The sequence below is a fragment of the Notechis scutatus genome, chromosome 2, assembly GCF_049901735.1.
Source record: "Notechis scutatus isolate UNSWTSFEM ecotype Mainland chromosome 2, rNotScu1.2, whole genome shotgun sequence".
Classification (NCBI taxonomy): Eukaryota; Metazoa; Chordata; class Lepidosauria; order Squamata; family Elapidae; genus Notechis; species Notechis scutatus.
This window is the reverse complement of record NC_142010.1, coordinates 37,706,287-37,722,811: the sequence shown is the minus strand read 5'-3', so window position 1 is coordinate 37,722,811 and position 16,525 is coordinate 37,706,287. Positions and strand designations below refer to the sequence as shown.

Sequence of the window (16,525 nt, the reverse complement as noted above, 5' to 3'; positions counted from 1 at the left end):
TTTCTGCAGCAGAAGTGTTTGGGATATGACTTACATTTAAAATGTACTTTTAATCTGCTCAAGTATGCTAAAAATTATCCTTGGGGACTACAGTAAAATGCAGTTTTGTTTATTTGTAATTGCTACAAAATGGTTTACAGAATTGTTAGTGTCTTTTATTATGCCTTGCTACTGAAGTGCTTGCTTGTTAATTAGAGAAATTTCAGCTGTCATAGGCAGCAATTATAGCCTCTGTATCTTGCCTGTTATGAATAGTCAATGAGAACTGATTAATATGCATGAATAGCAGTATATAGTGTGTGCATTGGACTAAAGCAGGAGAGAGGGAGGGTTGTGTACCGTGAGAGGGCGTGTGTTAAGGAAGAAGGCAGAGAAGTGATCAGAGCATCTCCACTCCGAGCTGGTTCAGTTTCATCTGATTATCTTGTGTGTGACAGAGGAGTATTTGCCTGCATGCTTGGAAACAACTTTCTGGCTCTCACAGCAAATCAGGAAGAATCTTTTTCTGAAACATGGGATGCAGCTTGTGCTCTCTTCAGAAGCAAGAAGAACAATACAAATTACTCTATGAAGTTTGCCAGGTAATCCTGTTTTCGCTTCCAGTTGCAAGGATGAGGGTATATTAACTTATCCTAGTGATAACTGGTGGTAGTGGTTGTTAGTACAGGGTGAAGGAATGAATGGGGAATTTTAATTGATTTCCTCGATGAGATTTCTTTCTTACTTCAGTGGAAAGGTTTGGGCATCTTGTTTTGGCAGAAGGAAAGGTTTGGGCACCCGAATAGCCAAGTGTGTTACAAGTGCCTTCTGACAGAAGTTTAAATATTTGTTGAAATGTAACACACTGTGGAATGTTCCCACTGGCAGGTTAAAAAAACATCTCAGCCAGTTGAGCTTTGGTAAGCTCTCTGAACAACTTTGGAGTAGCATGAATTATGATTGACAGACTACAAGGGGAGTTTTCTGTTTACCAATATTGTGGTGTTTATTTCTACAGGTGCATTAATTTAGTTATCTACAGGAATCAGATCAGTGACTGATGTCAGAGTCACAAATTGTGGGAAAGATGGCTCTATAAATAAAATGAATAAATGTTTCCTCAAATACTTACCCAAGTTGTAAGTATTGGATTCCACAAATCTGTGAGTCAGTGATGACTAGTTCTTTCAGAATTGTTTTTATACCATTTGATAAAATTGCTTATCCCAAGTTCCCAATAAAGAGGAAACAAAGCTTTTAATAATAATGAATCCTTTCTGGGTCTTTTTCTCTTCTTTTCATATTGGTTACTCTGCCTGTTAAGTTCCTTCTGAAATATCCATTACAACCTACTATAGATTTGTATACCTGATAAAGGGAGATGCTGTCAAATCATAATTGTGAAAAGAAAAAAGGCCATTTGATAGCAGAAACTATTTTAACTTCTCTTTATAAAAAATATTTACAAGCTTTGACAGATCAAAACCTACCTTTAGAAATACATCTCATCTGTATGTAAGTAATATGTGCACTGATTTTTATCTTACAGAGTAGTGTTTTACAAAATGAAAACACTTAAGTAGTTTAGCAACAATGCTGCATGTATTGTTAAATACAAAATCTGGAGGGTTTTTTAATACTTGCCAGCAGAGGGTGTTATTGTAAATTATTGAGAAAGGTGATTTTTCATAGCATTCACAATGTAGTGTATAAAATAGATCTTGCTCTATTGCTGACAGAAATAGAAAAGGAATAGAATTGCTTTTTAAACCCTCATATGGATGTATTGCCTGTCCTGAAAGATGCAATTAACCAAGAAATGATTTTGTAACTACAAACATGACATTGTCAGGATCTTTTACAGAAGCAGTCTACGTCCCTTTATAAGAATATCTTATATCTTATGTTTTAAACTAAAGTAAGATTTTTTTGCCTGTCATTCCGGCTTCAGAAGATAGAAAATGTAGATTAATATAATGAAGCTTTGATCCTTTAGGTATTCTCCTCAAAATAAGAGAGCTATCCATTGCATACAAATAAGTTGGACAAGACAGTTAATTTTATCTTAATTTTATAACAGCCATGTTGATGCAAATAGTTATTTGTACCAGTTTCCATGATTTGTATAGTAACATTATTAAGCAAATTATGTAAACCACCATAATGACATCCTTCCATATTTAACGGACTCTTGGGAATAGCAAATATCCTTTCTCCCAGACAGTGTGTTAAATGAACCATTATTTTTTTATGATTATTAATTTCAGGGAAGGTGTGATTTTTGTCCTTTAGGGGGACATTAGAGTATCAAGTCCTTACATCACATGAGCAAACTTATTTATTTACATTTATAGGGGCCACCCACTTGTAGAGTGACTCTGAGCAGCTAATGAGGTAATAAAACCTCGCATCACAAAATTGGAATACTGAAGATATCAAATATAGACCACACTGAGGAGAAAACACATCAATCATATATTTATATTTACAGTTGGGCCGTGCATATGAAACTCATGCTATAAGGATTTTTAAATCTATTACTCATATAATATGCCGAACAATCTTCAACTTTGGCTATGAAACAATATTTTTCAATGCAACAGATTCTCCTCCTGTGTATAACCTTCTTATAAGCCTCTTATCTTAATTGGCTCCAGACACTTGAGAGAACCTCTGGATAAGATTTGGGAAACTTGATGAGAAATGTGCTATAAAGGGTAAAACAGTTTTATGCACAATACATCACAAGTGTATCCCAAAGCAACAATACAGGTTTGTTGGGTTTTTTGCATTACATTTTTTCCCAAAGTAGACTTTTTTCCAAGGTTCCTCTCTTCCCCCTTTATTTATTGAGCAATTTGATCCACAATTAGTTAAAATGAAGTACTTGGGCTTCATGGGCTTCAGACAATTTATAGTGTAACTTTTAAACCCTCTAAGTTGGTGGATTTAAGATAATAGTCTTGAGCCTTTTGATAAGGTTTAGCAGCATAATGAGTGATTTATGCACTGCAAGTTAAAGGAATGCACTGGGTAATAATAAGGTCCTGTCCTTTGTTTAGAGTGCATTAATGTTCCTATTGTTAGCTCCCCAAACTATTTAGCAATTTTTAGGATGCTTACAAACAGCCAACCTATGGGTAAAGCAAACCATGGTTAGACCAGTTAGTCATGAAATAAAGGAAAAAGAGAAGAAATACCTACTACTTTGGGATGTGCTTATTATTATATTCTAAGAGAAGAATTTTCTTCTCTCTCAAGTACAGTGCGCTCCTTGATCTTTCATGTGCTGCTTCAACTTTATCAAAACATTAGTGGGAGGAGAGAAGTTTGTTTTACAGTTTCTCTAGTGGTTGTGTGGAGGGCTGGTTCATTACCAGAGAATTATTGGACAGAAATACTATCTGAAACAAATGTAATCCAGTGGCATATACTAATGATGTAAAGAAAATTAAAAACTAAAATAATAACCAATGACATAATTTCAAAGTGAATAGCAATCGTTTATCTTTTTTTTTTTAAGAAACAGTGAATGGGTCTTTGTGTGTGTGTGTGTGTGTGTGTGTGTGTGTGTGTGTGTGTACGCACACATGTAAAACCTAAAAGTGGAGATATTTTGATAAACTGTAATGACTTCATTTTATTTATTGTTTAATTTAATTATTTAATATTTTAGAACTGTAAGGTTGTAAACATCATATAAGCAGATAATAGACTTAACCTAACACACTTTCATTAAATTGTAACATGGTATATAAATACTACTTGCTTTCATGTCCATACGCAATAACATAAGTTCAAGAATGAAAGTTTTCCTGCACTTACTTGGTCATAAGGGATGGCAGATTGTCAAGCACCCAAATTTTGTTCATGTGATTGAAAGATATTTCAGCAGCCATAGCTTTGGGCAGGGGTCCTAAGTCCCTTTTTTTCAGCATTCTTCTAATTCCGAACAGTCACTGAACAAACAGTCATAAATTAAGAACTACCTGTACATTATTGTTAATGAAAGAATCATATAGCAGCCATATGACATTTTATTTTCTTATCAGATCCTTCCCAAGAACCAGATATAGAGAGATGTTTGATTGTGTTAAAGGTATTATCATAGGAGATATAAGCTGTTCCAAGTTAAGCTGCCTTTTGCAATTGGCTGATTGTGATTTTTGTCAACACCCATGCTGTTTAAGTGGTGTTCCATAAGTTTTGGAATTGCACCCAAGGAGCCTATCACTGTAGCTACTGTGTTCGCTTTCTTTTGTCATAATAGTTCTACTGCTGTTCACAGGCCTTTGTATTTTGTTATTTTCTTCAGTTCTTTCTCTTCTCTTCTACTGTTTCCAGGTACTGCAATATCCACTATCTAGATTCCAGACTTTTTTCTTCTTCTTATGAATAGTTGTTAAGTCTGAGGTGTTATGTGACAGATGCTTCTCTTTAGAATTCTAAAATTCCAGAACACTTTAGTGACTTTATTTTCTGTTAGTTTGTCTATTCTGTAACCCCATCAGTTCTTGCTTGCAGGCAAAGAGTAATTCTTCAAGATATTCCAATATAACATACTGTTACTTATAGTCAATTTTTCCAGTTTTCTTCCAGCAGTTAACTAGGTGGTCCTCTGTTTCTTCAGTTTCTTTGCATTTACTGTCTGTTACTATCTTCTCAATTCTGTCTTTGCATACATTTGTTCTTAAGGATTGGTCTTGTGCAGGCAGAATTAGCCTCTCTGTCTCTTTCTTCAATTGACAGATCTGCTTTGCTTGCTATTTTGTTTATGTACTGACCTAGTAATACTTTGACATGTCGTGTCTCTTTTGTGTTCTTCATTTGGTCTTTCTTGTAGACCAGCTTGATATCTCCAGTAGTCAGTAAGCCAAACTAGTATACTAGTTTCAGTGCATCTTCATTGTCCTTCAGATCTTTGTTTTCAGTCTTTGAATATTTTCAATAGGTAAACAACTTTTCTTCCAGTAGTCCTACAGCTGCTAGCCCTGGTTGCCCAGCCAACAGTCCTAAGGCCTGTAGCCCATTTGTCATCAGATGTCAAGGAACTCCAACACCTAGCAAGGTCATTGTTGACCTCTATGACAACTGATCCAGTATGTCTTTCTGTAAATTACTGTACATAGCAATAGCACTTAAGATTTATATACCACTTCATATTGCTCTACAACCCTTTCTTGTTTAAACTGCATAGCAATAGCACTTACACGTATATACCACTTCATAGTGCTTTACAACCCTCGCATCTGGCTCCTCTGATAAGACGTGTCATGTATGGTAAGACTTGTCTGGCATATCTTCCTCAGAACACACAAGCCCACAACCACATTTTATTATTTACTCCTCCCAGGAATTATTCTGATTTATTATCATCAATTGTGAGAAACCAAGGCGATACTTTGGCTGAAGAGGACTTTTCAACTCATCAATGTCATGTTATGACTGAAAAATCTATCAATCATATTATTTCCTGGTTTCCCATTCTGACTATACACATATATCACAATGTAATACTAGCCATCATTTGTAAGGGAAGAACATGTGTATATGTATGAACAATTCCAGCTATTGGTTAATTTATTCACTGAGTTGATCAATTCTGGCCAGATTAGTCAGCGAAGCTATTTTTAATAATGTTGGCTTTGTAAATAAATTTAATAAAACATATTAAATTGGTGGCCAATAAAGAGGACACAGAGAATGACTTTGAAGGACAGTCAGAAGATCTGGTACCAAGGCAACAATCAGAGAAGCACAGTTTAAGCCCATTCCAAAAAGACTTACTTGAGGAAATACCTTAGATAGGATTCCCCACTAATTCACACAAAGATAAAGTGCGGGTGGAGGGAAGCACAATCAGACTTATAAGATTCTATTACTATAGATATGGTTGTTCTCAACTTACAATCACAATTAGACCAAAGTTTTGGTCACTAAGCCTTGCAGTCTTTAAGCAAGTCATGACATGAGATTCTACAATCATTTTAACAGATCATGTGAAGCAAATCATGTGGTCATTAAGTGAATCATCCAGTCATTAAGCAAATCAAGATTCCCCAGAAGGCTTTGCTTGTCCAAAGCTAGCTGGAAAGGTTGTAAATCATGATCATGTGACCATAAGATGCTGAAAGTGATGTAAACGTGAGTCAATTATCATTGACCAAATTGCATTCATGTGACTCTGGAGGTGGGAGGCCAGGTCATAACTCATTTTTCCCAAGGTTATAGTAACTTTGAACCATTGTTAAGCAAATGGTCATAAATTGAGGACAACCTATATACTGCAGCTCTTCTCATAAAAGTAGTTTTAGATTTACACAGCATAAGTTCCTTAGTCTGGTCTACTCGGTCATGCAAAATGTTTGTATGCAGTTTTGGTATATATTTTTCTTCTCTCATAGATATTTTTAATGAGCCATTTTCTCCAGTGTACACAATATTGTGTGAAGCTTCCTCTCATGAGTACAGAATTGTGTGGAGTTTTCACTGATGAATGCATTTTATTAGATAAGTCCAATACAAAATTTGCAGAAGAGAAGAAAGTAAAAAATAAATGTTGATGCATCAGCCAGAGGAATATCTCCAAACTTAAGAGTTCCAAGCATACAATATATATTTTGATAGCCCATTCGTGTATTAGCGACTTTGAGTACTAAAAACTTGGACATATTATTTAATGTACTATCATCAGCCTTTATGGCAGGGTTGGTAAATAATAACATTTTGGGAATTTGAGAAGGCAGTGAATGCCACCTGAAAAATGGATACACTTTTCATTAAAGGACAATGTTATAATAAAAGACAAGGTGCTGAAGACAATGATTTTTCTGTAGACATTTTTCTGCAGATGAAGTGGCCCATCCTTTTCATCAGTTGAGAGAGCTGTAACTTTCTGAAAAATGGCTCATAATGATATTCATGCCTCTCTGTGACTCAAAATCCATTCTTAATTAGAACATTTCAGGAAACTGGCAATAGGATTTTTTTTTACTGTTCATTTGTTTATAAATAATGCAATATTTTTGTTCAATTATCTACAAAAAAATTCCCTTACATTTCATGATAGGATTTTATGTATGCATGGCTATGTGCGCATATATTGAAAAACAGCTACATTATACATTAAAATAAAAATAATAGTAATCATAAAGACTAAACTGACATGGCTGATAGATGTTCTCTGTTCTCTGATATTCCTTCCAAGAATTGTAGCATTTTTAGTTATGCTAAAATATTAAACCAAAGATGGTATAGCTATTGTGCTTTGCTTATAAGAAAGCATCTTTCCTCCTTAAAATGATAAATGATTGAATGAATAGGTTTCATTATGTTTTACATATATACATCTGTTCAACGCTAGGAAGCAGGTGGCAAGAATTCACAGGGGAGGAAGCAGTGGGAACATTTACTTGAAGCTTTACTGTCACATGTCAAATACTGGAAGAAAAAACAGGCATCAGGAGCAGAGGGGAAAGTACAGGTTTAATAAATGGGTTGTGTTATGTTCATTAATAATAAAAAGGAAAGTCATGGCTCATTTTCAGGAGCACCAAAACAGCAGTAAAGCTGTGTACATTGAAACTGAGTTAACTGAAGAGTAGTACTGTAAAGCATTGATCCCTATTTTCTGACTTGGCCACTCAACCAGATTCTGCCCAAGAGAAAAGTTTATGGTGAAGAAGACAATGGTAGATTCAGATACCACCAGAAGATATTTTTCCACAAAGTTCCCCAATAGATAGATAGATAGATAGATAGATAGATAGATAGATAGATAGATAGATAGATATAGATATAGATATAGTATAGATATAGATATAGATATAGATATACATATACATATACATATACATATACATATACATATACATATACATATACATATACATATACATATACATATACATATACATATACATATATTTGTTTTCTTAAATTTTAGGTACTTACATGTATGGTATTCAGCTTTGTTCAGGTATTTTCCCACATCATTGTAGTTGTGCTTTTAAAGTTGTAGCAACGTTTCGGCAGAATCTCATCTGCCATCATCAGGCTTCTGTGTTGTGTTCGTCTGTGAGTCAGACTTTTACAGTTGTTTCAGTTTTAAATTTGGGGCAGCCTATTACTGTGCCAGAATGGTTTTTTCTTCATCCTGACTGGTTGGGAGTCTTGGTCTGTGTTTATTGGTCTTGGAGTTTGCTGTGTTCTGCTTGATTGGTGTTTCTAATATCTTCTGTCTGTTTTGTGGCTCTTTTTGTGTCTTGATTGGCTGGCAACATTGCGTTCCTGTATTGGAGGCTTTTAGTGCAGCTTGGCTAAATGGAAATGGATGGCTATTTGTTAGGAAGCTAGGTTTCATCTGGGTGCCTGGTTGGGGTGTGTTTGAGATGGAGGTATCAGGGGGGAACTGTTTGTGCCCAGGTGTTTGCCTGGCTAGGGGTGTGGAGATTTTTTTGTTTGTGAGTGCAGGCTTCCAAATAATTGACAGTCTGGTGGAATCATCTCTTCTATTCATGCTTTCAGGTCTTTTTTCAATCTCTATGGCTTCTCTGATGATTCTGTGGCTGGGGTTTTCTATAGTGGCTAGGGTTTTGGTGCCATTGAAGTTGATGCGATGACCTGTGGCTTTCATGTGTTGGACTAGTGAGGAAGTGTGTTCCAGCTTTTTTACTGCATTTTTGTGTTCATCCAAGCGGGTACTAATTCTTCTATTGGTTTGTCCAATGTATGTGACTGGGCATGATGCACAGGGGACTTTGTATATGCCTTGGTTTTCCAGGTCAATTTTATCTTTGGGGTTTCTAAGGATGGCTGCTATTTTTCTGTCTGTTTTGAAGGCAGTCTTGATGTGATGCCTGTGTAGTATCTTACTGATTTTGTCTGTAGTACCTCTTATGTAGGGCAGGACAGCTGTTCCATAGGTCTGTTCATCTTCTAGGTCTCCATTATGTCTCAGTGTGTTTTTGTGGATCAAGCCGGTGATTTTGCTTTTGTGGAAGCCGTTGGCTGTCAGTACTTTAGTCAGGGTGCATAATTCAGTCTTTATGTGTGTCTTGTCTGCCAGGTGTTTGGTTCTAGTGATTAGTGTTTTGGCCACGGAGTTTATCTGTGCTGGGTGGAGGTGGGATTGGTCGTTGAGGTAGCGGTTGGTGTGTGTTTTCTTCCGGTATATGGTGTGTCCTAGTGTGCCTTCTGTTTTTTTGTAGATTAGTACATCTAGGAATGGTAGTTGTTTGTTTGTTTCCGTTTCCATGGTGAACTTGATTTTGGGGTGTGTGCTGTTTAGGTGTGTTAGGAAATTGTTTAGGTTTTCTTTTCCATGGGGCCAAATCACAAATGTGTCATCGATGTATCTTAACCATAATTTGGGTTTGTGGGTGGCATTAGCCAGGGCTCTGAATTCGAATTCTTCCATCAACAGGTTTGCAATGACGGGTGACAGTGGTGATCCCATAGGGGCTCCTTCAATTTGCTTGTATCTTTGTCCTTTGTATATGAAATATGTGTTGGTTAAGCAGTGTTCTGTTAGTTCCATGAGGTGTTTAGCTGGTTGGTATTTATTTTTGATGATTTCAAGAGTTTCTTTTATCGGGACTTGAGTGAATAGTGAAACCACGTCAAAACTTACAAGCAGATCTTCTTGTTCCACGTGTAGATCTTTGATCATTTCCAAGAAGTGGTATGAGTTTTGTACATGTGAAGCTGCTGTTTCAGCATGGGGCTGTAGCTGTTTTGCTAAGTGTTTAGCTAGGTTTTGTAGTGGTGCTCCTCTGGAGCTGACTATGGGTCTGAGAGGTATGCCTTCTTTGTGTATTTTTGGGAGGCCATATAGTTTGGGGTATCTGGGAGATTTTTCTCTTGGGATGATCGTCTGTTGGATCTCTTTGCTCATGTGGCTGGTTATAATTTTCTTCTTGGTTATTTTTTCCAGATATGTGGTTGGGTCCGTGTTTATGGGTTTGTATGTGGAGTCTTGGAGTAGGTCTGCCAATTTTGTTCCATAGTCTTTTCTATCCATTACTACTGTGGCATTCCCTTTGTCTGCTGGAAGTATGATTATGCTGCTATCCTTTTTTAGGGCTTGCAGCGCTATTAGTTCTTCTTCGTGCAAGTTGCTTTTGGGTGCAAGTTGCATATATGTATGTGTATATATTTATATTTATATTTATATTATTTATATTTATATTTATATTATTTATATTTATATTTATATTATTTATATTTATATATTTATTTTTATTTATATATATATATATATATATATATATATATATATATATATATATATATATATATATATATATATATCTTTGGTTATTTGGGTTTTCTCCCACGTAAAATTGGAAGTATCTAGGCGACGTTTCGATGAAGTCTCGTTCATCATATTCAGGCTTGTGTCTTCGGCTTTGTGCTTCTCGGAATAATGTGAGCTTGCAGCTGCTTCTTCCTTTTAACTGCTAGTGGGGGCATGACTTGATTGGGTGGGGGCTTGGCTGTGTTCTGATTGGCTGGGGGTGTGTTCTCATTGGTTGGGGGTTTGGCTGTGTTCTGATTGGCTGGGGGTGTGTTCTGTTCAGGTGGAGGCTTGGTTGTGCTCAGGTTAGTCTTAGTTGCCGGGGGATTTGAGCTGGTGAGCTGTGATCCTGTTGTTTGGCTTCGCGTTCATGGTCGTGCCACATCTTCATGTTGGGTGTCCGTTCGCTTCATGTATGCGTCGGAGGGGTTTGAAGTGGGTAGCGTTCAATCGCTCACAACCCAAGGCTGCTGGTCCACCATAGAACAGTCATGCAGCATAAACTGGCTGGAGCTTCGAGCAGTACACCTGGCTCTCCTCAGCTTCCTTCCACAGGTACGCAATCAGCACATACAAATATTGACCGACAACGTAACAGCCAAAGCTCGCATAAACGGGGGGGGGGGGCACACAGTCGAAACATCTCATGCGAGAAGCGGAACGCTTGTGTCGTTGGGCGGAGAGCAACCTACTTTCCATCAGAGCAGAGCACATTTCGGGTCTGTCGAATACACAGGCAGACTGGTTGAGCAGTGGCGCCTCCATCTGTCTCTGTTTCAAGAAGCGGTCAGGACATTTGGACAGCCAGTGGTGGACCTGTTCGCTTCCCCCCTCAACGCTCAGCTCCCGAGATTTTTTTCCAGGTACCCCTCGCAAGGAGTGGGGAACTTCAACTCGCTCCGCTGTCGTTGGCCCCCGGGACTTCTGTATGCATTCCCACCACTTCCACTGGTTCCCAAGGTCATCCAGAAACTGCTGGACGAGAAGGCGGAAGTACTTCTAGTAGCTCCTTACTGGCCCAGACGGCCGTGGTTTGCAGACCTCCGCAGTCTATCTGTATCAACACCATGGAAAATTCCGCCAGCCAGGGTTTCGTTAACCCAGGGACCCCTTCAACATCCGGACCCTCAATGGTTGCACCTGACTGTCTCGAGGTTGAGCAGAGTTGTCTGAAGAGCGAAAAGTTTTCCAACAGAGTTATTGCAAAGAGTTCTGCAACGGGTCCACAGGGACCAGGAGGAGATTCCAGGCCAGAATCCCAGAGTCCCTCCCGTAGGACAGGCCAAGCTTTGGTATGTCCCACTACTGGATGCTCTGAACAGCTCATGGGAGAAAGGGCGTTGGTACTTACCTGACACACCCTTTATCTTTGAGCTGTGAAGAGCATCCAGCCCCACCCTTTTTTTCCGTCTGGTGGGGTCCTGTTTCGGCCAACGAGTTGCTAGGGCATTGAGGACGAGGGCGGTTATATCCAAAACTGGGGAACACTGGGGAGGAGTACCATGGAGGAGGAGGAGCGTTCCACAAATTAAGCCCAGCCTAGATATGCGGAGACTGAAGCACCTCCCACTACTGGATGCTCTTCACAGCTCAAAGAGAACGGGCGTGTCAGGTAAGTACCAACACCCTTTCTATTTGGGAGAAACAAAAATTAAAAACCAGGATCCACAAACACCAGCTGGCAGTCAAACATCGTGTTCCCAAATCCTTAATCTCTATTCACACCGACACCAAACAGCACCAGTTCGATTGGAGCAACACAAAAATCGTCTGCCACGCTCGTGAATTTATCAAAGCCTGGCACTCCACAAACAATTCCATCAACAGACACATTGACCTACAACCAGCCTACGAACCCCTAAGAATCCAAATCCACCACCAGATACAGCACCAACCTTTAACCAACCCACGCAACCCCCCACACACACACACACCAGTAGTTCACCTCCCAATGACTCTGATCTCATGTGATGGATCACAATACTCATCAAAAGACTCACTGATGACTCACACCTGACCCATCACAAAAACCTCACTTGACATGCCCACACCTAAAGCCCTTATAAACAGAAGAACACTGACCCTGACATCCCCTAAGCTCTGCTGAAGATGTTCCCTCGCCTGGTAATCAAATGTTCAGAAACCAGACCGCAAGCTTGAAGAATGAACCTTCACCCTCATCCAATACCTGAGCTACAGATATTCATCACTATTGCAAAGTTAAATATGTTTAACAAGTGAATGTTGTTTCATTCAATTAAAAACATGTTTTAGTCTTGGTATTACTACTTCTCCATTTATAGATGATGAAAAGGGAATATAGAGGCTCACATGCACAGATACTTGAAACCTACTCCTAAACAAAACTGCAGCTGCACTTTTTAAAAATACAGTCCATTCCAGTGAATTTCTTTCTTTAAAAAAATTAAATGAAGCTGTAAAAGGGATTAACCTTAATTTTGAACCTCTTTTCTCTTTACCCTAGGGAGAAAAAGAGATTTAGAAAACAGGTGTTGTTCCCAGCTGTGTTTGTAATAAAGTTATAGTGTTTTTCCTTCCTCAAAATGCAGATATCTTTTAAAGTAGCTGAACCAGGACGTAAAGGGATCCAGACATTTGTAGTTTAACAGAATTGACATTTTTTATAATACAAATCCTCAAATTACTATGATTTTATATAAAGTTCTTTGCTTTTTCATAAGGACAAAGTTATCATATTCTGAGGTTAGCCTTCATTTAGAGTTCAGTGGATGTTACTCACAGAGCAATGTGGATAAATTGTAACCTAAATCACATTTCAGTAATGAACATTATAGTTCTTTCTAGGCCTATTAGGTCTACTCAGAGAGGAATAAATCCCTCTAAGTTTAATAGTCTTACAAGTAAATGGGTAGGCTGTTAACAGCCTTATTAATAAGAGTGTTACTCATACAAACGGTTGCTGTTCATATAAGCAATATATATTTATAAGAAAGCTGGAGAGTAGCAGAGGACAAAGCTCAGTTTCCTTGCATTTTGCACCCAAAAAATCCCAAATCCAGTTCCCAGCATTTTCATATAGGACCCCATGTGCATTCTTATCTGGAACCATGTAGTATTGCTCCCTGTCAGAGTAGATACCAATAATGTACATATATACATCCGAACTAGACTGTGTGGTTTCTCTATGTCATATATAATGTCATATATAATATATGTGGGTATATGCTTGCTTGCATATTTATTTATTTATTTATTTATTTACTTACTTACTTATTTATTTGTCATATTTATGTAGTGTATATTGGAGGTGGTGACATTTTGACAGCTTTGTATGCAACAAAATTACATTTTATGTACATTTAGTGTGCATTTAAAGTGACAAAGTTATCCTAAGTCTTAACTCAAATGTATTTATGGGTAGTTTGTATTGGTCAGCCAGCTAGAAGTAGACGGAGAACTTTTAATAGCAAAAAGATGGGAGAGCCATCTTTTACTGGTTCAGGTAGAAAGCCAACACTATCCAGGTCAGATTGGACCACTGCTAGAAGATGAGAATAAAAACATACAATCAGGCAGAGTATGTATGCTTTGGGTGTCATCAATTAGACTATGTCACCTGATGGGATCCAAGAAGTGGGTCTTCTCTATTGTATTGCCTCCTCTCTGGAACAATGTCCCCCTCAGAGATTCCTTCAACTCTTTTTTTAACAAAGATCTGAGTCTTCCTCCAGGCCTTAGAGTAGAATAGTTGGTAATCCCTATGTTTTCATGGCATTGGCTCTCTTTTTCTGGGTGTCTGTTTTGTATAGTCTTTGCATTACTTTATTCTTAATTATTTCATGGTGTACTCTCCCAAGTGTCAGGATGGAGTCAGACAGCCCCACACATACTCATTCAGTCACTGAATGGGGATAATACAGTACTAGGAAATGAGTGCTTTGTAAGGGTATATAAGATTAAAGAGGTGCATAATTATAAGTTATGGTAGACACTTCATATTGAACCATAAAAAAGTTCACATTATAATACCCAAGCCTACAGTCCTTACAGATAAATGAATCTTTACACCCTGACTTCACCAGCCAGTATGGTCATTGATGAGAACTCTTGGAAATAGAATTTGACCCATCTTGTAAATATTCAGATAGGGAAGCGTGCTACACATATTGCAGTTAGTAGGTATAAAGTGAAGCTTAAAAGTCAAAATAACATCTCCATCATGATACTTTCAGTGGCTCTGGGGAAAAGAATGTTTTGATGCACTATATAAGTGACACAAATGGTTCTGCTTTCTTCATCTCTTTACAGAACCTGTATTATGACTTATGCCTTTGTTGCTCTATCTTACTCTTTTCACATTCCTCAGGGATCAAAGTTCTCAAACAGAGATGTCATTATTCTATTTATTCCATTGTTCCTCAAATAGATAATAATAGTACTAGGAGGATGTTCTTTTGTACTCCAAGGAATAAAGAGCCATGATATTAGTAACAGTAAAACTGTGATCTTATATATAAGATCTTCTATAGAAAGTTAGTCTAGAATCTAGAAGCTGCTGCTCTGCATAGTATCTTTCTATAGAAACAAAAAAGAGGTTGCGTTGGTAAGGAGTAACTGATTCCTTGTTGCATAACTTACAGTTTGTGATATGTTGATTAAACAAAATTCTCTAGTTAGAGGCATAAAATAGACTCCTGACTTGGGTGGTTAGCATAGTACAGGTAGTCCTCAACCTACGACAACAAATGAACCCAAATTTTAAGTTGCTAAGTGAGTTTTGGACCTTTACGACCTTTCTTGCCACAGTTGTTAAGTGAATCACTGCAGTTGTAAAGTCAGTATCACATGATTGTAAAGTGAATCTGGCTTCCCCATTGACATTGCTTGTCAGAAGGTCACAACGATTGATCCCATGACCCCAGGACACTGCAACATCATAAATATGAGTCAGTTGCCAGCATTCGGATTTTGATCACATGACCATGGGGTTGCTGCAACAGTCATAAGTGTGATAAACAGTCATAACTCACTTTTTTAGTGTTGTAATTTTGAATGGTCCCTAAACAAAAGGTTGTAAATTAAGGACTACATGTATAATAAAGTATAGTGTAGTATAATATTGTACACCACCAAGAACTCTTTCTGAGGAAGATGATCAGTTTAGAAATAGGAAGTTTAATGTGACATGACATGACATAGAAAACACTTTTAATTCTTTCAGCTGTACTTCTGGATCCTGTGATTTACCTTCCCATCCCATAAAGCAATTTCCCAAAGTTCCTCAGTTCACATCATTTTTAGTATCTCTGTAATTGCTTTGGGGTACCCCTAGTGATTTCCAAACCTTGGACCCCTAAGGACAATTAAGACAGTTCTGTTTATTAAGTAGTAAAATATCTAGTGTTGTCCTGTCAACACCTGTAAATATACATTGATACCCGATAGGGCTTAAATGACAATACAGGTAGTTTATGGTTTATGGCGGTAATTGGGACTGGAATTTCAGTTGCTATGTGAAGCAGCTGTAAAGTGTGATGCCACTTAGATCACTTAGTGACAGTAACCCTGATTGCCATTGTAACCCCAGAACTGCACAAGTTATTAACAGGAAGATGTGAGAAGCACAGAGAGAGATGTTACTGGGGAGGAGTGCTGAAGGCAGTGCTACAGATTATGGATGAGTCAGTGGGGGCCACCGGTGCAGCATCCATGGACAGGTGCTATAGAGCCACACCAGACCAGCAGGGGCTACTGGTATGTGCTATGGAATGCAGGGCTGACAGGGAGTATGAGATCTCTAGGATCTTGCACTTTGTAGTAGGACTTCTCAGGAGAAAAAGCAAACTTACTGAAGCAACTTGCAACCTTCCCTGCCAATTTTCCCATTGACAATTCCCATTGACTATGCCTGTGGGAAGATGGCAGGAGAAATTGCAAAAGAGGGTCACATGACCATGGAATTCTACAATGGTCATGTGTGTGAGCTGGTAGACAGGCACCTGAATCATGGTCAAGGACTACCTGTACATAAATGGTGATGCCTTTACACTGGGGTCCCCAAACATGGCAACTTTAAGACTTGTGGACTTCAACACCTAGAATTCTCCAGCCAGCTATGTTGGCTGGAGAATTCTGGGAGTTGAAGTCCACAAGTCTTAAAGTTGCCAAGTTTGGAGACCTCTGCTTTACACAAACGCTACTACTTACACATTTGCCTCAGACAACACCTATAAATATGTATATAAGTCAAGTAATTGACATAGATTT

At 38.1% G+C, this 16,525-nt stretch overlaps 1 protein-coding gene across 1 annotated transcript in view; it reads left to right on the top strand.

Annotated features, from left to right (window-relative positions):
* The first annotated feature begins 317 nt into the window (after positions 1–317).
* Positions 318–16,525, top strand: part of PDZRN3 (PDZ domain containing ring finger 3) — a 70,250-nt gene continuing 54,042 nt past the window's right edge. Inside the window, exon 1 of the mRNA XM_087954588.1 lies at positions 318–581. Coding sequence (XP_087810714.1) covers positions 513–581 — 69 coding nt within the window. The 5' untranslated portion in view covers positions 318–512. The remainder of the gene's footprint in view (positions 582–16,525) is intronic.